Here is a 24,754-nt window from a genome sequence, read left to right as displayed (position 1 = left end):
GAAACCTCTGTTTTGAACTGAAATATCTTCAGTTCACTGCCAAAATATCTACCATCTACACGTGGAAAGTACACCTTCTTTATCATAAGCAGTGGCATAGAAAGGTCACTTGTCTTGGCAGAACAATCAGAAAACCAATCTGTCAGGACCCATTCCCTTATTGGGTTTGACTCCTGAGTACTGAGTCCTGAAGCAAATCGTAGCCGAAGGGATGAGGAATGGAAAAATGGAAAAAAAGGGTAACATGACTTGGTTTTGACAGTAAAAACATGGTTTTAAGAATTCAAGGAAAACGAATCATAGACAAAGCTGAAAAAAAAAATACTTAAATGCCTTTGGTCCACATTCAACAGCAAACAAAAAACCAAGCTGTCATACGCCTACATGGTAGATACCAAACACCAAAACCAACAAATCCCATTCGCCTCTTGGCTTTTGCTATCACTGATGATCTCCAAAACCCCAAACTGATCATCTCTCTCTCTTACAAAGTGGTCATGTTCTCGAAAAGGAAAACACCAACAGAACGCTTGCTAGTATTTCATACTCTTCTATACTTATTCGTCCAAGTCCAAGCCAACTGTAGGACTGGCTGCAGCCTTGCCTTTGCTTCTTATTATGTATGGGAAGGATCAAACCTCACGTACATTAGCACCATCTTTAACCAGCAAATCTCCGAGATACTTCTGTACAATCCCCATGTTTCAAGTCAGGATAAAATTGATGCTGGGACCAGGATCAACGTACCCTTTTCTTGCGATTGCTTGAATGGAGATTTTTTGGGTCACACCTTTAGTTACTTCACCCAGATTGGTGATACTTACGACAAGATTGCTAGCGACTGGTATGCTAACCTGACCACGGCGGATTGGGTGCGTAGGGTGAACGTTTATGATGCAACGAAAATACCTGATCACATGCTGATCAATGTTACGGTTAACTGTTCATGTGGTGTTAGACAAGTCTCAAAAGATTACGGGTTGTTCACGACGTACCCTCTCCGTCCAGGTGAGAATTTATCGTTCATTGCAGCGGAGTCCAACGTATCCGCGGAGCTGCTGGAAAAGTACAATCCAGGGTCCAATTTCAGTGCGGGGACTGGACTCCTGTTTGTGCCGGCAAAAGGTTAGTCAATTTTCAAAGCTTTTCATGCATTTTTGTGTCATATGGAGAAATTCTGATCACTTTGGCACTTGGCCACTTGGCCTTGTCAAACACGGAATGAGTTTTTCAGAGTTTTGACACTTTCCCTTGTTCTACGGCATGAGTCTCGGAGCTTTGTCTTGTTCTTGGCAGATAAAATATTTCGTTCCATACGTATATACATACATACAAGTACATGTATGTTGCATTACTTGATTAGATTTCAATCATAACAAAGATAGATTTTATAATGGTCTAAACTTAATTAATCTTTCTTAAAGTTTTTCAATCAACGAAACCACAGTACTCAGGAGTTTACAGAGAGAGAAAATCACTGATCGGGGTTGCTTTGTCGCCTTCCAATCATTAGTTATTATAGTTATTTTTTTAATGCATTGTTCCCGTTGCTGAATAAGAACAATTCCCTTAATCAATCATGACATGGTTTGGTATGATGCTATAATCACTTTCAATGTGGTGGCCCAATCCCTGTTTACAGATAGTGAAATCTATGGAAAAATTACCCCTGCAAATGACTATTTAAACATGGGGTTCTTGAATATATACAGATATTAGTTAAGTTATGCACAACAGTAGGAGAAAAAGAATGCTGCTCTTTGAATTATCATTTATGTCGTTCTCCAAGGATTCTAAAATAATCTGGCCTGTCAGAAGATGATGTTGGAATATGCTATGGTATTTTCAATTGCCAAATTCTTGTTCTTTGTATCTCTCTTATGAAATATAGTGGAGATTCTTCTGTCATAACGTTAATGAGTATCATTCTGATCATAAGATGGTTTTCATTAATAAGCCGGGCGTTTTATTCCTTTGCAGACCAAACTGGAAACTTTCCACCGTTGAAGATCAGGTATTAGATGGTATTTCATGTCTCGCCTGACTGAATTGTTATGCTAATATGACCATTTAATTATTCAGTTCATCTAATGACTCTATCTGTTGTTCTGATTTTTCTGTCTTGCAGCACAACTGGTAGGATCAGTCTCTACGTATTAGTTATTAATGTTCAAGCCTCTTGCGTTGATTTTCTTAAGTATGCTTGTCAAGGATGCTCTTGATGTTGTCTTGAGCTTAACTTGTGGCATTTGAACCAGGAATCTCGAGTAGAGTTATCGCTGGCATATCTATTGCAGGAGTTGCTGGGGCTTTAACTTTGGGATTTTGTATATACGCTGGCCTTTACAAAAGGAAGAAAGTGGTGGAAGCATCATTACTCCTAGAAGCATCCCCAGACCACTACATTCAACATGGAGGTGTGAGCTTTCTCTCTTTATATTCAGTTGATGCATATTCTAAGCTAAAGTTGCTTTGAACTGGGGAAGTAAGTTAATTATGTGAGGTAGCTAGGAGGGACAAGTTACCAGAAAATCATGCTGAGGCAATAGTTTAATTGTAACCATTATTTAAGGTTGTTGTCAAATGTCAGGTTTTGATGGGCAGACAAATGGTTTCTTTGCAGAAGTGTTTACTATGAATATCTTTGCATAGTTCTTGTGAAAACATTGATTCTAAAATGGACAGCTAAATTCAAGCTTGAAATTTGCATCTCATTAGCGATCAATCTTCTGTATCTTGTGGTCTTGATGATTTAGGTTCCGGAAGTACCCTGCAGAAAAATTCCGAAACAACTGCTCTTTTTGCTTCTCCAGGCCTCACTGGTATCACAGTGGACAAATCTGTGGAGTTCTCATATGAAGAGCTTGCCAAGGCAACGGATGACTTTAGCATTGCTAATAAGATCGGGCAAGGAGGCTTTGGATCTGTTTACCTTGCAGAACTAAGAGGCGAGGTACCTTGTCCTAAGTTTCCGTTTTAGAGAATCCTAGATCATGATATGAGGATTATTATTGTAGGGATCATCATGTTTAAACCTGCAAACTAAGTTTGTCCCATCATGAATCCAACTTTTCTCCTGTCATGCAGAAAGCCGCAATCAAGAAGATGGATATGCAAGCATCAAAGGAATTCCTTGCTGAATTGAGGGTTTTAACACATGTTCATCACTTTAACCTGGTATTCTGCCTTCCATATGCCTCCTCCTATATCTTATTTGGACAACAGTTTACTTATACCAATGGCACTGGCAGAACTATGACATCATTTAGGATTCACTCTTCTTTGATTGCTAGTTATTTGTTTCTCCTCAAATAATATTTCAAGTAGTCTTTGATCATCTGATCAATGTGATCATGAACATTTATGCGACTGCATACCAAAATCTCATGCAGGTGCGTTTAATAGGATACTGTGTTGAAGGTTCCTTATTCTTAGTCTATGAGTTCATCGAGAATGGTAATTTAAGTCAACATTTGCGCCAGCAGCGAGGTGAGAAACAAGTGTTTTATGACTTCAATTATGCAAGATAAGCATCTTATTTTCACTCGGACCCAATCGAATTCTATTGGTGAAACGTTTTTCTTTCAGAGAGAGATCCATTGCCGTGGTCAGCAAGGGTGCAAATTGCTTTAGATTCAGCTAGAGGGCTTGAATACATCCATGAACACACTGTGCCTGTCTACGTTCACCGTGATATTAAGTCTGCAAATATTTTAATAGACAAGAACTTTCGTGCTAAGGTTATTGAATAAATTTCTATATAGCAAACACTAATGGACTCAGATGCTTTACAAACTAATTGGGTGTATATATTGGTGCTCAGGTCGCTGATTTTGGGCTGACAAAACTATCTGAATTTGGAAACTATTCATTGCAAACACGTCTTGTGGGTACTTTCGGATACATGCCACCAGAGTAAGTATGAATACATGCATACATACATACCTATATAGTATCATTTTTTGGCTTTCGTGCATGTGAAACTTGTTTGTCTCAATGTGGCATTGTCTGTAGGTATGCTCAGTATGGTGAAGTTTCCCCAAAGGTAGATGTGTATGCTTTTGGAGTTGTTCTCTTCGAACTGATATCTGCCAGGGAAGCTATCGTCAAGACCAATGAAGAAGTGACTGAATCGATGGGACTTGTTGCTTTGGTATATACAATTATCAGTTGTCTTTCCCTACTAAAGTTACTAGTACTAAATTCCAGTCCCCCATGATCCTGTTTCGATTAATTCATTTCGATGTATACGCAGTTTGAAGATGTTCTCAATCAACCTGATCCAAGAGAAGATCTGCAAAAACTTGTTGACCCTAGGCTAGTCGATGACTACTCATTCGATGCAGTCTGCAAGGTATAATTCTGATCCCGGTATGCAAATGATAGTATGGACTCATTTTCTCTATCAATCTAACAAGCTGTCACGTCCGTTTTTGATTACCAGATGGCACGTCTTGCCAGAGCTTGCACGCAGGAAAATCCCCAGCTGAGGCCAAGCATGAGATCCATCGTTGTCGCACTCATGGCACTGTCATCTTCAAGCGAGGATTGGGATGTTGGCTCCTTGTACGAAAACAAAGCTCTAATCAACCTGATGCCAGGAAGGTAGCTTAGCCACCGCAGAGTTAACCAGTGATACCTTGATAGAAGTACCCTTTTCTCGTTTAGATCCCTCTTGACATGTGTGAATACTTGAATCCAAGTACTGTACAGTACCTTCAGTTCACTTATTCCTATTCCTTTTTCCTTGAGAAAAAATTTTGGGTCTGCTGGAATCTATGTATATGCTGAGGAATGATTGAAAAAGTGGTCAGCAAATCTTTGTATAATTATGGTTACACACACATACGCTCCATTTTCTGTACGTTTTGAAGAGGAACTTTAGGTTGGAGAGAATGGTAGTTGAGCTAAACGATAGATTGTACACTTCCCGGTTCTGTCTGTGCATCATTAATTCATGTTCTTGAGTGAGAAAATCCAACCATACAAACTTAACAGTGACACATTCATGTCGAAATTCCCAAGATCGAAAGCACCCCATTCCTTGAAAAAGGCTTAAACAAAAATCCATGATGGGCAGATCACGTGTTTATTTGCAGATGTGGGTCTGCTATGTCTCTTCAATCGCTGTTTTGTAATGAATTAGAGACAGATAGAAAGGGATCCATAACCATTGATTTGTCCTTTTTTCAAATATAAGAATTCTAACTCAAGTAACGTTAAGTGCATTGCTACATGATCTCACGTCTTCCTCCTTACTCTTTATACTGTTTCCCCTTCCATTTTCTTTATTCTATCTTTAAATAATGAAGATAAAGACCACTATAGGGTACTCAAATAATGAAGAAAAAGAAATTGCCCAAGAAAAGGAAGTGGAAGAAGATGACGAACAGCTAGCCAACCAACCCACAGATTGTAAAGTCCATTATTATGGTATATACTTTATGACCTTCCAATTAAGACATGATGGCATACCAAATATTATATGACATATATGGCCCCCAAATGCTAGAATATAAGCTTTATGTAATCACATCTCTCTCTCTCTCTATAGATATTTTTTGTTAATTATGTATGATGATTATGAATTTAAGATTTCTTTCGACTCATCTTTAAATATATAAAATTAAAATAAAATTTTAAAAGTATATATTCAACGAAATCATTTCGATTTTAGTTTTTGAGTTTTATAATTTGACTGCATATCAAGACTCATGATACATTTACTTACTATTAAATGTATTGTTATTATAAAAAAATACTAGTAAAAGATAATTTTTTTATCTTTTTTTCTATTTTGTTGAATATGACAATGCACATTTTGGGATTATTGATTGATTCTCTCTATTGACCAAATTAAAAAGAAAATTCTGTCCCTTACCATATATAAATATTCTCCTTTTTTGGCTTTTAACTCTGTTTTTTTGGCCATGCATAAGGTTAAAACTTAGAATCAAAGAAAGGCAGCGTTCCACCTGACCAAACTCAAGTCATGGATTTAGAAATTTGTTGGAATTCATTTTAGAGAAAGAAAAAAAGCTGGCTCCCATTACACAGTCTTCTGACTTAAAAAAATTAATTAAATTTTCTACTTTCGTATTAAGCTAGTTATCAGCACTATATAAAATATTTTTTGATCGATTCAATTGTAAATTATGAATATCGAAAGTTAATTTAAAATTGTTTTATAAATTAATTAATATCCAAATGAAAAAAATGAATTAATTAAAGAAATCACTAATAAGCTGGCTTCCATGACACAAACTTTTGACTTAATTGAACTATGAACATAAATAATCAGCACATGTGAAAATTTTATCCTTTGAGGATGGCTAGGTATTAATTTAATTAGAAATTAAGCAAAGTAAACTGACCGCTGTTCATTTCTGAATGTGCGGCCATACGGTATTCAGCGTGGCCTCCCGTTCAAGAGTTCTAAGCTTTAGCCACGGGTTTAACGCGGCATCCACCGCAACAACACACACCTTTTCTGTGCCCAAGCACCAACCCCGTTCCTCTATTGGATAAGTTTGACAAAATCCCGTTCTTGGCCGTTAATGCATACAGTCATTTTCATTGGCGGCGTTGGCCTGCATTCGGCATCCTGCCCACCGCCGGCTTCAGGAAATTCCCAATGTTCAACTAAACATGTTTTATTGCCAGCTAATCTTAAAGTTTAAGAGGGGTAACCAAGAACACAGCAACAATGTTAAGCATTGAACTGTTAATGCAATGTTAACCAAATTTAAGTTAAAATTATCGTATTTTGTACCTTTATAAGCATGATATTTTTGTGTTTTAATTCATATATTATTATATCAATTTATATAATATGATTTGTTTATTTTGTTTATGATATCTATTTATACAAATTAAATGTATTTAAAAGAATTTATGATGTTATATAAAATTTAATTTGATTTATTTAATAAATGTGTTAATTATTTTATATCAAATTATATTTTAGATTTTGAGTTGTAATAATTTAATATAGAAATTTTTGTTTGAGGATAATTCAGTGTAGGATAAATGGTTACTTTAGAATCTACGTGTCAAACTCTCAATACGACTGTGACGGTGACCCACATGACAAGAGATTTATCTCGATTTTATTTTATTTTTTTTATTTACATAAAAAAAAAATCTCATCAATCTAAATCCTTGATGTGTCCTCTTCTTACAGTACCCACGCACCTTACGCTATATCCACGCGGCCACATCACCCAAAATCCCAATCCGACACTCGCCGACAGCCAATCCACATCAATCGCTTTCGCCATTCGTTCGGATTCTCTTCAAATCTCGCTCATCCGTGACTTCCACGCCCCTCCACCGCGAGTCAAAACCAAAATCTCCCTGTTCTTACACAAAGTAGCCGTTGGGAGACCCACGTGGCAGCTTGCCGACATTTAAGGCTACCATTTCCTATTAATTAAAAATAAATAAAAATAAAATCAAACCCGTCGATTTGGATACAGACAATAAAAGAAAGTGACCCAACGGACAACGTAACATCAAACCAAACCGAACAAAACGAACAGTGTAGTAACCATTTCCGGGTCCTCTTTTTGATCAGAACAAATCTTTGAAAGAAAGAAAAAGAATTCCTCGAATTATTGTAAGATATTCTACTTTTTGTTGGTTTGGCTTCTACACGATACCTGTTTCTGGCTTTAGTTTTGCTTTGGCTTCTTATCTGCTTATCTTATCGAGGAGAAAGAAAGGATTTCTTTTTGGTTTCTGGGTTTCGTGCGTTTCACTTTCCCTGGCCAAGTAGCGGAGGAATGTTCTTGCTTTGATTGAGTTCTGAAGCGATCCGAACACTTCCTAATTCAACTTCTGATCTGCAAAAACCAAGAAAGAAACTTTCTTTTGCTTTTTAGAGAGCCCAAAGATTGTTCCTTCTTTCCTTCGAAGACATCGAAAAATAGGAGCAAGTGAGGATTTTTATTCCTGCTTGAATGTTTGCTCCTTTTTGATGATTTGTGGTGATTGGGATTGGATTTATTTTCCATATAGTTATATGTTACTGAGTTCCTTTTTTGTTTGGAAAGTAGTTGTTTTGACTAGTGAAATGTACTTTCTTTTTATTCTTATACGGAAAAGTAGTGATTTTTTCCTGTTTAACTGTTTGATTTTGGTAGATTTCCTGATTTGGAATTACCTTGTTTATGCAGGGGAGATTTTGTATAGATGGCAACTTTAGGAGATATAGGGGTTGCAGCAGGCATTAATCTGCTAAGTGCGGTTGTATTCTTTCTAGCGTTTGCCATCTTGAGGCTTCAACCTTTCAACGACAGGGTTTATTTCCCGAAATGGTATCTCAAGGGTTTAAGAAGCAGTCCTTCGAGGTCTGGAGCATTTGTGAGGAAATTTGTCAACTTGGATTTCCGTTCCTACTTGAGGTTCTTGCATTGGATGCCTGAGGCACTCAAAATGCCAGAACCCGAGCTTATTGAACACGCTGGATTGGATTCGGCTGTTTATTTGCGCATTTACTTGATAGGGTATGCTGCAAGGCCGTCTCTGTTATCTTAATTCTTCATGTTTTGCTTTACTTTGTCGCTTCGTTGCTGAAATTTTTCATCTTTTTTTGGTTAAGATGATGGGAATTTTGATGAAATGCGTTAGCTAATGTTAGGCAAATTATTCACCTTTGTGGTGTTTCTTTGCTGGTCAAACTTGTTTCTATGCTGTGAAGACATGGAACCACCTTATCATTTTTCATCTTATTCTGTTGTCTTGTTCTGATTGCTCTCTTGTTATTTTGCCTGCAGGCTAAAGATTTTTGTCCCTATCGCGTTCCTTGCATGGGCAGTCTTAGTGCCAGTTAATTACACGAATAAAACATTGGAATTGCAGCTGAAGAATGTAACTTCAAGTGACATTGATAAGCTCTCGATTTCAAACATTCGACTTGGATCAGATAGGTAGGAGATCTTCTGTCATTGCCAACTTCTTTTATCTTAACCTGTAATTCAGATGAACTCATTCTAGTGTTATAACATTTTTTTCCCTTTTTTCTTTCTTTTCTAAATAACTGAATATTACAGTGGAATAATATTTAATCCTGTGTTGTAGGCTTTGGACTCATATTGTAGTGGCTTATGCCTTTACCTTCTGGACATTCTATGTGTTGCTAAAGGAGTATGAGACAGTTGCTGCTATGCGGTTGCAATTTCTTGCATCAGAAAAACGCCGGCCAGACCAATTTACTGTAAGATCATTCTTTTCATTATTATTAAAATGAATTTTAAATATATACTTTTATTATTATGTATTATTTTCCATGTAATATTTGTTCTTTATCGTAAATTCGAGGAGATATGATTTCTTGTTGATTGGCTTTTCGTTCTGGAAATTCTTTGTTTAACATTTTAAGTTTGTTAGCATTGACTTGAATCTTGTTGACATAAGTGAAGTTCTTGAGAGAAGTGGGAACAACTTATCATTTATTGGATTTTTTAGGCCTTAAAATGTTGTTTATCTATGTAGAATTTGCAATTTGCCATATACTTTGAAGAAGTCAGGGATTTCCTTTATATTACTTTGTTTTATTCGAGCATAGACACATTTTTGGAAGGTGAATTTCGCTAATGATTATACTGATCTTGAGGGTTAATGATATCATTTGATAGGTATTCTGGTTTCCAATTGTGGTTTAGTTGAATTACTGCAGTTAAACGAAGATAAATGTATTCTTCTGCTGAAAGTTAATTAAATTACAAATCTCTGAGGGGCTAGTGCTTCTACTTTGAGCAATATTATTGGATTGAGGTTTTTTATTTAAAATGCTTCTGAATGGAGTTTGATTGTTGTAGGTACTTGTTAGGAATGTACCACCAGATCCAGATGAATCTGTCAGTGAGTCTGTGGAGCATTTTTTCCTGGTCAATCACCCAGATACCTATCTTACACAACAGGTGTGTTCCTTTTGCATTTATTATAATAATAATGATAGTATCTTCTTCTAGTTTGTCAATATTCTACTGCACATACTTCCCATCCAAAGATGTCTATTATAGAACTCATTTTATGATTTATGAGGAAGGCCTTTTATGGAATTCATTTACGATATAGTTCTCCTTGAAAATATATGCAGGCGGTATGCAATGCAAACAAACTTGCTAAATTGGTGAAGAAGAGGAAAAGTAAGCAGAATTGGCTTGACTATTACCAACTGAAGTATTCCAGAAATAGTGCAAAAAGGCCTTTTATGAAGGTAACTTACTGCAGTCTTTCATTGCTTTAAGAGCTGGCCTCTTTCTGATGTTCAGCTTTGCTTTAAATTTTCTATTTCTTGATAAGCTTATTCTCTCTACCAGACTGGTTTTCTTGGGCTCCGGGGTGAAAAAGTTGATGCAATTGATCATCACATATCTGAAATTGAGAAGTTATCCAAGGAAGTAAGTATTTCTTTTTCAACTTGCACATTCTTTTGAGATTGTTTGCTATTACTTGTTCATAAGATTTAAGCCTGTTCTTATGTGCTGCATCCAAGCCTCAGTTATTTTCTAGATTGGCTTAGTTTATTGAGCCTAAGCTTTCAAAATTAGAAACAGCTGCTACCCCAAGAAGCAATATCTGTCTTTGTTGTATCAGATGATCTTCTATTGAAAATGAGTTGCTTTGCGTTATTGCATTTTGTCTTCCTCCACGTTTGTATTTCAAAGGGTGATGATGTGCATTGCTCATTTTCATATTCAGATAGCTGAAGAGAGAGAGAGGGTTAAGAAAGATCCTAAATGCATAATGCCAGCAGCATTTGTTTCCTTTAAATCTCGGTGGGGTGCAGCTGTTTGTGCTCAAACCCAACAATCCAGGAATCCAACTTTGTGGTTAACAGAGTGGGCATCTGAGCCACGTGATGTATATTGGCAAAACCTGGCAATTCCATACGTCTCACTAGCAGTTAGGAGGCTGATCATGGCTGTAGCATTCTTTTTCCTGACTTTCTTTTTCATGATCCCAATTGCATCTGTACAAGCTCTGGCCAGCATTGAGGGCCTTGAGAAAGCAGCACCATTCCTAAAGCCCCTAATTGAAATGTGAGTTCCTTTTTAGTTTCAAGTCTTGAGTCATTATTTAGATTGCATTACTATAACCATTGATTTTCCCTTTTGTCTTTGCAGAAAATTTATAAAATCGGTAATCCAAGGTTTTCTGCCTGGTATCGTATTGAAGCTCTTTCTCATTTTTCTGCCAACTATATTGATGATTATGTCCAAGTTTGAAGGATTTACATCAATATCATCTTTAGAGAGGAGATCAGCAACTAGATACTATCTTTTCAATTTAGTGAATGTATTCCTCGGCAGCGTAATTGCTGGCAGTGCACTGGAACAGCTAAACACATTTATTAAGCAATCAGCAAATGAGTATGTATTCCATTTTCATCTTTGTATATCTGCTTCAAGTGATGCAATTGCGTTTTATGCATCCTCGCGTGCTTAGTGTCAGATGATAGTGCTTTTGGTATAGATTCTCAGTTGACTGGTTCTAATGGTATTAAGTTTGGTTTCTCCATCAAAGTGGATACATTTACAAGGAAACCATCTAGCAGTCAGACAGAGTATCTCAGTTACAGTTTAATTGGGTAATTACAATTTTATGCATAGAATGGGTTTCTAAATTGCAGATTTCTAGATTTCTGGCAGGTGACTTAGCAGAAACCATATGCTAGATTTTTAAGAATTTAATTTGCACTGGGTGAAGATATTTCTTATGGAATCATTAGGAAATTCCTTTATGGACCTGAATCTTGGATGAACTTCTAAGTTTACAATTTTTTGTACCATACCTTTCAAAAGTTGGAATGTATATAATTTGTGATGGAGTTGTATATATTTAGCTGCATCAGTCTGGGTTGCATTTACTGTTCTGTTCTGTTTTTGGTGTCGAAATTTGCTTCATTACAACATAGACAGTTTTTTTTCATCTTTTTATCTTCTTTGCAGAATTCCTAAGACAATTGGTGTAGCTGTACCAATGAGAGCAACTTTTTTCATTACTTACATCATGGTCGATGGATGGGCTGGAATAGCAGCAGAGATTTTGATGCTGAAACCACTTATAATTTATCACTTGAAGAATTTTTTGTTGGTGAAAACGGAAAAGGATAGGGAGGAGGCAATGGATCCGGGAAGTTTGGGCTTCAACACCGGGGAACCTCGTATACAACTGTATTTTCTACTTGGCATGGTTTATGCTACTATCACACCTGTTCTGCTTCCTTTCATTATAGTTTTCTTTGGGCTAGCTTATGTTGTCTTCCGTCATCAGGTAAAGAACTTAGATATGGAATATTCCTTACAGTGGTAAATGAATCTTTGCTTCTGTCTGATTTTTTTTTCCCCTTGAAAATGTAGATCATTAATGTCTACAATCAAGAGTATGAGAGTGCTGCAGCATTCTGGCCTGATGTCCATGGACGCATTATAATTGCATTGCTTATCTCGCAAATCGCTCTCATAGGATTGTTAAGTACAATGCAAGCTGCTCAGTCAACACCATTTCTCATTGCTCTTGCTGTCCTCACCATTTGGTTCTACAGATTCTGCAAAGCCCGATATGAACCTGCTTTTGTTAGATATCCTCTACAGGTTTGTTGTTTTGCTGGGCTATATATGTTTTAAACGATTCAATTTGTAACAAGCTTTCTCAATCTGCTATTCTTATCTCAGTCATTTTCTAATGAATATGGTGAATGACTGCCATATCATAATCTATGTACATTATGTATAATGATGTTTTGCTTGATCTTTGCTTTCCTTGTTATCATTGTCATTATGTTTTTTTGTTATGTGTTTCAGGAAGCAATGATGAAAGACACTTTGGAACGTGCAAGGGAACCAAACCTCAATTTGAAACCTTATCTTCACAATGCATATGTCCATCCAGTTTTCAAAGAGGAAGATGATGATGACGGCGACGACTTTATGTTTAAGTCAGAAAATGAGAGTGTGTTGGTCCCCACAAAACGCCAATCTCGAAGGAACACACCAGTGCCTAGCAGAATTAGTGGTGCATCCTCACCATCGTTGCCGGAGGCTGTTCCTGAACATTCAGAGCCCTAAATTAGGTACAAAGTACGAGTTGGTGTTGGCACTATACTGTATATTAGACTCTGAGCAACATCATGAAGTGAAGAGGGTGGCACTGTAAATTAAATGAACAAAATAGCGGAAGAAGAGGTACCCAAAGGGACGAGTTGGTCTTTTGAGACTCTGTGAAGAGAACAAGTTGTGAATTTTGTGGCTATCAATGGAAAGAACTCCAATATTAGGCCTTTTAGAGGATGATGGAGTAAATATTGTGCAGGTTATTTGTTTGAGATTTCTTCTGATATGTTGACTAATGAATTTGCAGTAGTGCAATTAAAGGAATTTCTTAGTTTTTAAAGCCAAAGAATTACATATTTGATGTTGATCTATGGAGGTTTTGTCTAAACATAAAGAATTTTTTATGGTGATGCTTCTGTTGAACAAATGATATGGATGTGTATATATGTACACATAAATACATACAATTAATAATATAAATAGAATATCATTATTTACCATTGTTCGACTGTCTGATCACTCACGGATGAATCGATATTAATTCAAAAGGTATTAATTCATATGTGAATTTTATTAATTACCTGTGAAGGTTTCTGATTAATATGGATCAGTACATAAGGAGGCATTGCCTCCAATAAGGAAGTTACATAGAAAAGCTATGAAGTCTATAAAAGCAGCATATCCCAACCTAAGGAATTGCCTGAAAAAATCTCAGACAAGTTGCGGAGTCTATAAAAGCAGCATAACATTAATGCATCAGATACAGTCCCATATTGCAGTTGTTACCAGCATACGGGCCCGCTGTAAGTGCTCGACCAAGTATCAATGCTGCCTCTATGCCAGTTCTGTTGCGAATCTCACAGAGTACATAATCAATCTCCAGCTCCTCATCAAATCGGATCTCGATTCGAAAAAACTGATCAAGTGTAACCTCTGTGCTCGTTTAGTGATCATCGAAGACATTGTAGTTGATAAAGAGCTCATCTTCAAAGAAAGCAAAATTCAAATGAAGCCTCTGTCACCATCCATGGATCAAAAGGGAAATCCTTTACGCACTTTCATCTTTGAGGCTTCCGCCAATCGTTTGACACATTTAGCATGTTTATAAAACTCTAGCAATTCAGTGGCCACATTTTCTGGATGACATGTAACAAACGCAGTCAAGAATCGACTTTCTTTCATCCTAAGTGCCCTCAACATCATTGCTCCCTTAATCTGTGGGTGAAGCTCCATGTCCTTTAGCTTCCCAGCCAATAATACCCGTGGCTTCAATACAGCTTCCAGGTTGCAGAACAACAAAAATGGGTACTGAAGCACCAGTTTTGGAGAGAGCTTCATGGTGCCCACAACAAAAGTCATGTTCCTTTGAACCTTATCAACTGATAGCGTCAAAATAAGGGGAGACCGTCCCAAAAGACTCCATACCTCGTCCTCTGAACACCCAAACTTCTCCAAGTTCGTCACTTTTTCCTGTATAGTCTCAATCCGCGAGATGCCAATGAGAGCAACCACATATTTATACATTTTGGAACCTTTTGAAACCCCTGTTTTCTTTATATATTCCATCTTCTCGTCATTAAACGAAGTCCTAGGAATCAACGTGGGCCGCGAGATGAGCATGGCAATCAAATCATTTCCGGCAATGCCCATTTCTTCATACAACGCAATGACTGGTTTGATCGTGCCGTGGAAGTCATATGTAAGAAGCGAAGGGTTCCTAACAAGGGCTTTACGCAGCACTTCTCGTGACCCGAAAAGCGTCAGGAAAAAATCAAGCCGCTCGTCGAAGCAATGATTGATACGAGAACAAAAGAAACGAGGGCGACAATTGATCATCGTAACAATGTCGGAAGCGGTGAGTCCCAAGTCACTGAGCAACTTGAGTTTGGATAAAAGGGGAGCAACTTGAGCATGGCGCAAAGCAGGCTGGCGAGAAAAGATCTGCCCTAAATCATTTTCGCTGCAACCCCATTTCCTGAAAAGTTCCGCAGAGTCCCTCGGAGGCTCTACAGCTGCTTCCGTATGGTTTTCAGCTTGGTTTTGGCATATCGTCGAATAGGTGGCGGTAATTCGAACAGCAGTGACTGTTGACAACTGATGTTTCGAGGCAGAGACAATACACCGGAGTTTGACTAATAGATGAGCCTTGGAGAACATGTGAGACTCTTTTTTCCAATTCCAACAAAGCAAATACGTCAGAGAAGGGAGGGAGAAGAGATGAAAGATAAGCAAAAAGCCGAAATGGGTAATGTTTCTTTGGAAGTACTGCAACAACTTTTAAAATCATTTTATTTATTTTATTAAAATATAAATTCTTAATTTTTCATTAACATTAAATTATTATATTTTTAATTCTATAAACAGTATTTTTAATTGACCTTCACAAAAACCCTTCACTGCGAAAGGAACCATAGTCTTTATCATAGCAACCGAAGGCGCAACCAAGGGTCGATGGCACTAGATAAGCTTGTCTATATTTATGTTATAATTGTACAATTAATATTATAATTTGTGAATTTTATAATATACTTCTTTTTATAAATATTTGGAATTTTTCATTGTAAATGATGGGCTCATCATATCAGATGAATTTAAAGGGTCAGAATTTGGCCCAAGTAATTCAAAGGGTCATTGACTGAGATTCAGCCCACTAATTAATTACCAGTCAATTCTAGTGACAGGCTGAATAAAAAAGGCTTTCATTTAAAAATATATAAAAATCAAAATAATTACGAAAATGATATATTTTTTTATTTTTTATCTAATAACTTTTAATTTTTTATTACTTTACAATTCTCACAAAATTGAAGATAATATGTATTTAATAGTATCCAATAATTATTTTTTATATATAAAATTAATTAGTTTTTTCAATTTATAATATTCATTTATGAATTTTTTTTCCTCATTTGCTCTTCCTTAACTCCAAAAAAAGAACTTTATTTTTTAATTTTAATAAAAAATTATCATTTAAAAATTTAGCTTGAAGCTTTTAAAATTATCCAGCTCCTGACTGGTCTGGTCTCAAGCTACTACAATGGCTTCTATATAAAAGAAATGGTTGCTCTTGCTTGAACAACATTAAGACCCAGTTCATCAAATACCCCTTCAGTACTGACACCAACTTGTCCCCTCCTTTGCTGCAAGTAACTTTAACAACAAACTCTTGTTTCAGGTACCAATGCTGCCTCTACGCCGGTTTTGTTGTTGCATGTTTGTTGCGTATGGCACACGGTACATAATCACTCTACAAGAAAAAATTTTAAATAATTAGTGCTGTCCAACTTGCATAAATGTTCTCATAATAATAATAAAATCACATATCAATGTAAAATAGTAGCAAATCATAGGCAAACAAGACACAAAGCTATCACAAAATTCAATCTGTAAAAGCAGTGAAAAATGTACAAAACCCCAAATATCAGATTGATCATATACCTTCTAAATATATCAGATTTTATACAAGTAGGAACAACGTGGTAAAAAAAGGAAACTTACTTCGGTAGGAAGTGAGTACTCATACATCAACCAATGTCCATGACATCGCTTGACATTGTTGGAATCCTCATCTTTAATTTCAAAGACGAACAGTTTCTTGAAACCTATAGGGTTATGCTCAGAATCTATTACAGGATCGGTTCTCTGACCTTTCCATGTCCCACGACCAGCTCTTCGTTCTATCCTTTTTCCCTTACCCTTCTTCTTCAGCTTGATGAACACGTAGAACTTTTCGGCTGAGGTCCGACCGAAAATCTTCCATGGCTCCTTGTCTTCATCACCATAGATTTCACAGTCGGTGATACCTTGACAAGGTAACGCCTCTCCTTTTGCCTTGTTGGAGAGGTAGTGGAGAATCAGGTCCTCATCCGTCGGAACAAACCGACAACCCCACGGAACCATTGTCATCATTGATTCATCATAATAGTAGTCCAGGTCCGGCTCGCCATCAAGTACTGGAACCTCTGTGGTCGTTGACTGAGTATGGTACTCGATAAAGAGCTCGTCTTCGATTGAAGAAAACAAAGATTCAAGTGCAACCTCTGTCGTCATTGATGGATCGGAGAACTGCAGTCCATCAAAGAACAAGCTTTTCTCTCTTCTTAATCAAGAAACCCAGCACTGAGATATACATACATATATATATATATATATATATAGAGAGAGAGAGAGAGAGAGAGAGAGAGAGAGAGAGTAATTGCATGGCTACTTACTATACAAGTAATGATTTCTTTTAATTGCCACCGAATATTCAGAACATTCCATATATTTTCCCTCCCAAAAAGGCTAATATTTAAAGCGAACTTTTATATCCCTTTATAAATAAAAACCAAATTTACCATGATTTTTAAAATTTTTGGAAATTTGAATTATACTTTTTCTTATCTTTTTTTTTAATTTTTAAAAATTTAAGATAAAAATTTTAGTTTTGATGTATTTTATATTAATTTTTAGTATAAATTATTTTAAAGTATCTTAAAAGATTTTATTTTGAAATATGGATTAAAAAAAGAGAAAGGAAATCCTTAAATACAGTCATCTTTATTTCTTAATTCCGAATTTCTGACGTGTCTAATCCAAATCTTAGTTGGAATAGCGTGGTTTACTAAACAAACAGGTCGTCCACGAAGATCCACTCTCTCACAAAATCCCCAGGCCCAACGTAACTGACCTTTTACCTATTTCAATGCTCTCTATTTATAAACGTAAATTTTCGTTCTTCGGAATCATCTCGTCTGTTTGTTTTCTTTTTGTTAATTGCATTGGTCGATCGCTTTCAAAGAGATTTTTTGGTCAATCCTACTGCCAAGAATTAACCCCATTTTTTTAATCCCAGCCTGCGCGCGTTTCTCTTTGCTGGTTCTTGTTCTTCTTCTCCTGTCTTCGCCGAACAGGTCAGTCTCAGACGCTTTGATCGATACTTTTTTTTTTCCCGTTTGGTTTTCTTTAAAGAATCTCAATTTTTTCTTATTGTTTGGTATTTTCTTTTGTAATGATTTACGTGTGAAAGAATTTGAATTTGAATTTGATGTTCGAATTGATATTAATTTTCTGAATGTTGATGAATCTTAATCCACATTGATATTTCTTTTTGAATGATATTTTTGGGTTTTTAACGAATAATTCAGCTGACTTGACCTGAGTCAACGCATCTGGTTCCGTTATCTGTTTTTGTCTTATGTGAAAGGGTTATGAGTTTTTAGGCTGGGATTTTTTATTGTTGATTTTGAGCTGGTTTATGTGTATAGTAATTCTCCAGACAATGTATATAGATATAATGCAGGAGTTTGGCTTGATAGTCACATTGAATCCATGGCTGACTTTGTTAAGTTTGTTGGTTGCTTGCTGCTTCTTTTGATTATATATAAAAAATCTATTGAGTTTAATTGCTTTTGTAGCCATTGTTTTTGTTGAAAGTGGTTACTAGAAAGTATACGAGATATTTACACTTTTTCTGTGTTTTCCATTCCTTGAGTGATACTAATGAATAGTTTTTTCCGTATAAAAGAATAATAAGAATGCCAATTCTTTGAAGTTTGATTAGCATTAGTTGTATTATAGTAAGAAGAATCTTTGCTGGGTTCTGATAAAATATAATCTTGCCTTTGTTAACTTTCTTATCTCTGCAGTGAGAATGGCGGCGGTGATTGCTAAGCAAGAGCGGTTGAACTGTCATACTGGTCAAAGTATGCAGATAATTAAGGAACCCTTAAGTTCGTGGCATGCATCAAAGAAAAGAAAGCCTGTGATGGTCCACCGTGAAAATAAAAGGACAATATCTGAAGGGAAGGACAATGTAGGGCAATTATCAAGAAAAACGAAAAATCCATCAAAGAAGCGAAAGCTAAGTAAAGAAATTGAATTCTTAGAGGATGAGAAAATTCCTAAGAGGCATTGGAATGGAGTAGACAAGATCACTACTTCTGAGGAGGAAGATGTATCAGATGGATGGGATGAGGAAGCTATTGTGTTTATGAACGTGAAAGCACGAAGCAAAAGCAGAAATTCAAACAGTGTGATGATCAAAAAAAGCCCTAAGGAGACTAAGAAGAATAACTGTGATCCTATTGATACTTTATTGCATTCTTCATCGTCTTTGTCATCATCATCTTCAGGCTCGTTGTCGTCACATCTGAAAAGTGATGGTAGCAGCAGTGATAGATGCACAAAGAAAAATGTTAAGGTATTTTATTTCTTTTTAATTCTAAAACTGAAATTTCTCTTTTCTTGCTTTTATAACTCTCTCCAATACTAATTATCAGAAATTTTGCTTTAATCAGGCCAAGAGAGATAAGTTCAAGTGTCATCAGTGTATGACTGAAAGGAGAATTGTTGTTCCGTGCATGAAATGTGAAGACAAAGTGTATTGTATCCATTGTATCAGACAATGGTAACGTTTTTAACCTAATGGGCTTAAATATTTGACTTTTAATAATCTTAAAGTCTCTCTCATTTTTTTTTTCGGTTGTGGTGTCTACAGGTATCCCCATATACCAGAAGAAAAAATTGCAGAGCAGTGCCCTTCTTGTTGCAGGAATTGCAATTGCAGCATCTGTTTGCACTCAAGTGGATTGATTAAGGTTTATTTTTCTCTTTAAGTAACCAGAATTGAATTATGTATAGGCCGCAGGTTTATTCTTTATGACAAACTGTCTATTTAAATGGTGTGGTAAACAGATTAACCAAGATAACTAGTGTTCCTGCTAGAATACAGAGAAAGGATCTTGATATGTTAGTACAGATTTCATCAGGGTGGTGCTGTGCGTAAATGTTAATGTCTTTGCTTCTTAGGTTGTTAAACTTGATTAAAATTTTTCCTAGCATGGGCCTGGGAAATACCAAAATTTTTGTCACCTAATAATTCTTTCTTCCTAATCTACAGACATCAAAGAGGGACATCACAGATCAGGAAAAGATTAAGCATCTGAAATACTTGATCGAGTCAATGTTTCCCTTTTTGAAACAAATTTGCAAAATGCAAAATCAGGAGACAGAGGTTGAGGCTGACATTCGTGGTATGTCTTTTTCCAAACTGTGGCTGCAAGCACTCTATGAAATTCAATTAGTTTCTGATTAAAGGTTCTCTGTTTAGGGTTGCTGCCATCTGCAGTTGAAATACCAGAGAGTTTTTGTTGTAATGATGAGCGTGTCTATTGGTAAGCATTCTCTACATAAGCATACAACTTATTATGTGACTGTATCTGTTATTCACAAAATGTCATTGATCATCTCTTCACTTTTTCATCTCTTTGGAACAGTAACCACTGTGCAACTTCGATCTTTGACCTTCATCGTAGCTGCCCAAAATGTTCATATGAACTCTGTCTTAGTTGTTGTCAAGAAATTCGGGAGGGAAGCCTTTCTACCCGAGATGAAGTTGCATATCAATACAGGAACAGAGGTTACAATTATATTCATGGTGGAGACCCTTTACCAGAATCTTATCTTCATGAATCAGCTAAGGCTCAGTCTGAGCCATCACTTCAGTGGAAAGCCAATAATGATGGAAGTATTACTTGTCCTCCAAGAGAAATGGGTGGTTGTGGTGATTGCAGATTGGAGCTTAAACGAATCCTTCCAGTGGGATGGATATCAAATTTGGAAGCAAAGGGAGGGGAAATGTTGAGCATCTGCAAAACTAGACAAGGAATATTGAAGGATGAATGTACAGTATCAGGAAGAGAGACATTACAGAGGGTGGCCTCTAGAGAAGGATCTAACGACAATTGCTTATATTCTCCAACTTCAAGTGACATTCAAGGGGAAGACCTTTCTCACTTTCAAATGCACTGGGCCAAAGGTGAACCAGTTATTGTTCAGAATGCTCTTGCAAATTCAACTGGTTTAAGCTGGGAACCAATGGTCATGTGGCGTGCTTTATGTGAAAAAGTGGATTCAGATAGTAGTTTGGATATGTCTGAAGTTAAGGCTATTGATTGTCTAGCTGGCTGTGAGGTTAGTTCTGTTCTCCCCTCCCAGCTTTTAGACCACTTACTTTTTCTTTCTCAAGCATTCTTTTATGGCTAGGTTAGGTTTGAAGTCTGATTTTGTCAATATATGTATACAGGTGGAAATTAATACGCGTCAATTTTTCAAAGGCTATATGGAAGGGAGAAGATATGATAACTTCTGGCCTGAGATGCTCAAGTTAAAGGACTGGCCCCCATCTAATGAGTTTGAGGATCTTTTACCTCGGCATTGTGATGAGTTTATTAGTGCATTGCCATTTCAAGAATACAGTGATCCTAGGTCCGGTATCCTTAACCTTGCTCTGAAGTTGCCACCAGGCGTCCTGAAACCAGACTTGGGGCCAAAAACATATATTGCTTATGGGATTGCAGAGGAGCTTGGAAGAGGGGACTCTGTGACGAAGCTTCATTGTGACATGTCAGATGCGGTATGCCTTAATCAGCCACAAAATCTAGTAGCCTAAGATTATACTCATTATTTTTTGCTTTTATCCTTGCACATGTACTTGCATGTTGGTCATACGAATGAGTTTCAGTTATACAATTGTCTATCAATTGTATGAGTAAAAGTATGAGGTTGCCTCATGTTGCGACTGTTCAGATATAGGAATATATAGGTTGATTATCTTCTTAGAACTTCTTCACGTACTGTCTCTTCATACACTGCTTTGTTTTCTACCTCAATGCAACTACTTGTTATTACATCTAATGACCTTTTTTTTTATTATCAATTGGTGTAGGTAAACATTTTGACACATATTGCAAATGTAGCCTTAAGCAAAGAGCAACTTGCTGCAATAGAAGAATTGAAAATGAAACACAAGGCACAGGATGAAAAGGAACATTTAGAGAGAGAGAGAGTAGACAAGCATCCAATTAAAGAAGGCCTTGATGCAGAAAGTAGTGATCTGGAAAATAAGATGGATGCCCCGGAAATCAGAGATCAGAAAGATCACTACTCTGATAATAATATACTTGATGCCTCCCCAGATGAACTTGGAGCTAGAATTCCAGGTCTCTACACCAGCAGAAAGGAGACAGGTGGTGCCCTGTGGGACATTTTTAGGAGGGAGGATGTTCCTAAACTGGAGGCTTATCTTAGGAAGCACTCTAAAGAATTCAGGCATACCTATTGCTCCCCAGTTGAACAGGTAATTTATAAGCATCTAACTAAGATTTTTCTTTTAGTTAGCAGCTCTTATCCTTCCTTAAGAAGGCTGAGATTTCCTGTCCCCTCTTAGACTTTCCTCAAATGCTCTGCAATTGTTAATGGTTGTGTTTATGACTAGGTAATCCATCCAATTCACGACCAATCATTTTACCTAACTATGGAGCACAAAAGGAAACTGAAGGAGGAATTTGGTTAGTACAAGAAATGCAGCTTCATGTTTAATATAAAACCTCATTGACTCTCTGGGTTCCTTATACGAATGATTTTGTGCTGTCTAGGAGTTGAGCCATGGACGTTTGAACAACATCTTGGGGAGGCTGTTTTTATTCCTGCTGGATGTCCACACCAAGTTAGAAATCTGAAGGTATTAATACATTCATATATCCTCATTATATGTTCTCATACAACTCTGTTTGCAGTCTCTCATCGTTGTTTGTGTTTCCACAGTCATGCACAAAAGTTGCTGTGGACTTCGTGTCCCCGGAGAATATCAAGGAGTGCCTGCGTTTAACTGAGGAGTTCCGCCAGCTTCCCAAGAACCATAGAGCCAGAGAAGACAAACTTGAGGTACATCCTTTCATCGGTGTTATTACACTTTTGCTGTCTTTGATCTCTATTATTTCTCTTGCTAAACCTCATTTCCATGTAAGCAGATCAAGAAAATGATAATTTATGGAGTAGAACGAGCTATCAAAGAACTAGAAGAACTGGTATCAACTCCGAATTCAGCCCTTTGAGAGCTTCTCCAACCTGCAACAATCCGACTTGGCCTTATGTTGGTCGAGTAACAAAGACTATCTGGGTCGGATACTAGCTTTTGTAAGCTTATGGGCTCATATCTTTTTGCCGTGCCCCGGGCGTAAGTTTTTGAAAATTCGACTCTCGAAACAAACCTAATAGTAAATTTTTTGGGCACTTGGAGTAAGTAAATATAATTTTTTTCAGCTTTCATGCTGCTATTTATTTACTCGTGACCATCCTGACACGAGTTTTAAACTTCACAAGCGAGTTAATCATAACATAATAGATATTCAACAACCCTTTAACTCAATTGTAAAATTTTTAAATTTATAATTAAATTTAAATAAGATATTATTCTATATACAAGAATTTCCAACTTCACAAATGAAAAATAAATAGCATAGTGGACATTTGACAATCCTTTAACTCGCCTATTCTCGCTTGTAAAAGTTCTCACTCGTTTATATGTCAAATTTTTTGAAAATATTTCGAATTTAAAGTAAGAAAATATCAATAAAGAAAGATTCAAGTACAATACCTATAACAAAAATCATTAAAATATTAATAATATATAATTTTTATGCGTGTATGTATGCGTAGGTATGTAGTCATCATTAAATATCAAATAAGTGGTACAAAAATACTTAAATGTTAATAGCATATAATTTTTATGTATGTAGTGTATTCATATTTGTATATCAACACCATCAAATATCAAATAAGTGGTACAAAAATACTTAGATATTAATAAAATATAAATTTTATGTCTGTACGTATGTGTAGGTATGTACTTTGTATGCATACATATGTATAAGCAATACCATAGTACGAAAATATTTAAAAATTAATAATATATAAATTTCATGTTTGTATATACATGTATGCATATATCTGTATTAGCAACACCAAGATACAAAAATATTTAAATATTAATAATATACACTTTTCGTTAATTAGGAGAAAAGGATTCAAATCCTATTCTTTAGATAGGAAATCATGCACCAACCAATTAATCAAATGCTCAAATATATATATATATATATTATAATTGGAGTACGGGATTCAAATCCTGCTCTCTAGGCAAAGGATCATGCACCAACCAATGAGTCAAATGTTCAAGTACCGTATATACTTAAATATTAATAATATATAAAAATTTTATGTTTGTATTATGTGTAGATATGTACCTGTATACATATATGTGTATCTTTGTCACCATCAAATATCAAATAAGTGATACAATAATAATTAAATAAAAATAATATTTAAATTTTGTTTGCATGTATGTGTGTACGTATTTGCATATATGTGCATCATTGATATTATCAAATATCAAATAAACCACACTTTCACCTAATCAAGTAATACATAACTTATTTTTAGATCAAAATATTGCAAATTTCTAAGAAAAAATTTCATGGATTCATCATGAAAATTCATGTAATCTTAAAAAGAAATTAGAAAGAAATAAAAATAGTGAAAACAACATTACAAAAGTACAAAGCAAGTAAATTAAAATCTTTCAAAAGAATATATGATCTCTCTGTTTAAAGAATAAGATTCGAATCTCCTTCTCTAATTTAAAAAAAAAAAATTAAAAAACATAAAGCTTACCTTTTCAACATTTCCAAACCCTAAACAAAGAGAATACTACTCTTTTTCCTCCTCAGCTCCCATGAAAGGTCTTAGATCTCTAACCTACTCATTCTAAGGATTAGATACAAAATAATAAAGGGTTGGAGGCCCTTTTATATGCAAATAATCATTGGTTAGGGTTTTTATGATTTTATGAGATGACAAAATTACCCTTTCTT

At 36.0% G+C, this 24,754-nt stretch overlaps 5 protein-coding genes across 6 annotated transcripts; 3 read left to right on the top strand and 2 right to left on the bottom strand.

The window, feature by feature from the left end:
- LOC18597213 (lysM domain receptor-like kinase 3) lies at window positions 109-4,976 on the top strand. Its single transcript, XM_018123625.1, has 12 exons — window positions 109-1,125; window positions 1,981-2,014; window positions 2,129-2,136; window positions 2,259-2,417; window positions 2,757-2,953; window positions 3,088-3,177; window positions 3,393-3,489; window positions 3,589-3,740; window positions 3,824-3,915; window positions 4,015-4,153; window positions 4,256-4,354; window positions 4,445-4,976. The coding sequence occupies exons 1-12, from the start codon at window positions 330-332 to the stop codon at window positions 4,607-4,609; spliced, it is 2,028 nt and encodes a 675-aa protein (XP_017979114.1). The 5' UTR covers window positions 109-329; the 3' UTR covers window positions 4,610-4,976.
- On the top strand, window positions 7,540-13,432 carry LOC18597211 (calcium permeable stress-gated cation channel 1). 2 transcript variants are annotated; one of them, XM_007026099.2, is made up of 12 exons: window positions 7,540-7,937; window positions 8,178-8,507; window positions 8,778-8,930; window positions 9,082-9,217; window positions 9,822-9,923; window positions 10,103-10,222; window positions 10,326-10,406; window positions 10,708-11,048; window positions 11,133-11,378; window positions 11,958-12,282; window positions 12,369-12,602; window positions 12,813-13,076. In XM_007026099.2, the coding sequence occupies exons 2-12, from the start codon at window positions 8,194-8,196 to the stop codon at window positions 13,074-13,076; spliced, it is 2,316 nt and encodes a 771-aa protein (XP_007026161.2). In that variant the 5' UTR covers window positions 7,540-7,937; window positions 8,178-8,193. The 2 variants fall into 2 exon arrangements, with proteins under 2 accessions (XP_007026161.2, XP_017978933.1); XM_018123444.1 differs by lacking the exon at window positions 7,540-7,937 and having other exon boundaries at window positions 8,194-8,507; window positions 12,813-13,432.
- LOC18597210 lies at window positions 13,599-15,354 on the bottom strand. Its single transcript, XM_007026098.2, has one exon. It carries the CDS (start codon window positions 15,216-15,218, stop codon window positions 14,094-14,096), a length of 1,125 nt encoding a protein of 374 aa, XP_007026160.2. The 5' UTR covers window positions 15,219-15,354; the 3' UTR covers window positions 13,599-14,093.
- LOC18597209 (NAC domain-containing protein 101) lies at window positions 16,081-17,146 on the bottom strand. The gene is made up of 2 exons (XM_007026097.2): window positions 16,560-17,146; window positions 16,081-16,308 (listed from the first exon to the last, which is right to left on the bottom strand). The coding sequence occupies exons 1-2, from the start codon at window positions 17,109-17,111 to the stop codon at window positions 16,252-16,254; spliced, it is 609 nt and encodes a 202-aa protein (XP_007026159.2). The 5' UTR covers window positions 17,112-17,146; the 3' UTR covers window positions 16,081-16,251.
- LOC18597208 (lysine-specific demethylase JMJ25) lies at window positions 17,691-23,166 on the top strand. Its single transcript, XM_007026095.2, has 13 exons — window positions 17,691-17,953; window positions 18,689-19,242; window positions 19,340-19,449; window positions 19,540-19,639; window positions 19,942-20,074; window positions 20,152-20,215; window positions 20,318-21,014; window positions 21,127-21,456; window positions 21,769-22,179; window positions 22,318-22,390; window positions 22,478-22,563; window positions 22,647-22,766; window positions 22,853-23,166. Exons 2-13 carry the CDS (start codon window positions 18,694-18,696, stop codon window positions 22,934-22,936), a joined length of 2,757 nt encoding a protein of 918 aa, XP_007026157.2. The 5' UTR covers window positions 17,691-17,953; window positions 18,689-18,693; the 3' UTR covers window positions 22,937-23,166.

Source organism: Theobroma cacao, chromosome 6, assembly GCF_000208745.1.
Source record: "Theobroma cacao cultivar B97-61/B2 chromosome 6, Criollo_cocoa_genome_V2, whole genome shotgun sequence".
Taxonomy (NCBI): Eukaryota; Viridiplantae; Streptophyta; class Magnoliopsida; order Malvales; family Malvaceae; genus Theobroma; species Theobroma cacao.
This window is presented reverse-complemented; position numbering and strand designations above follow the sequence as displayed.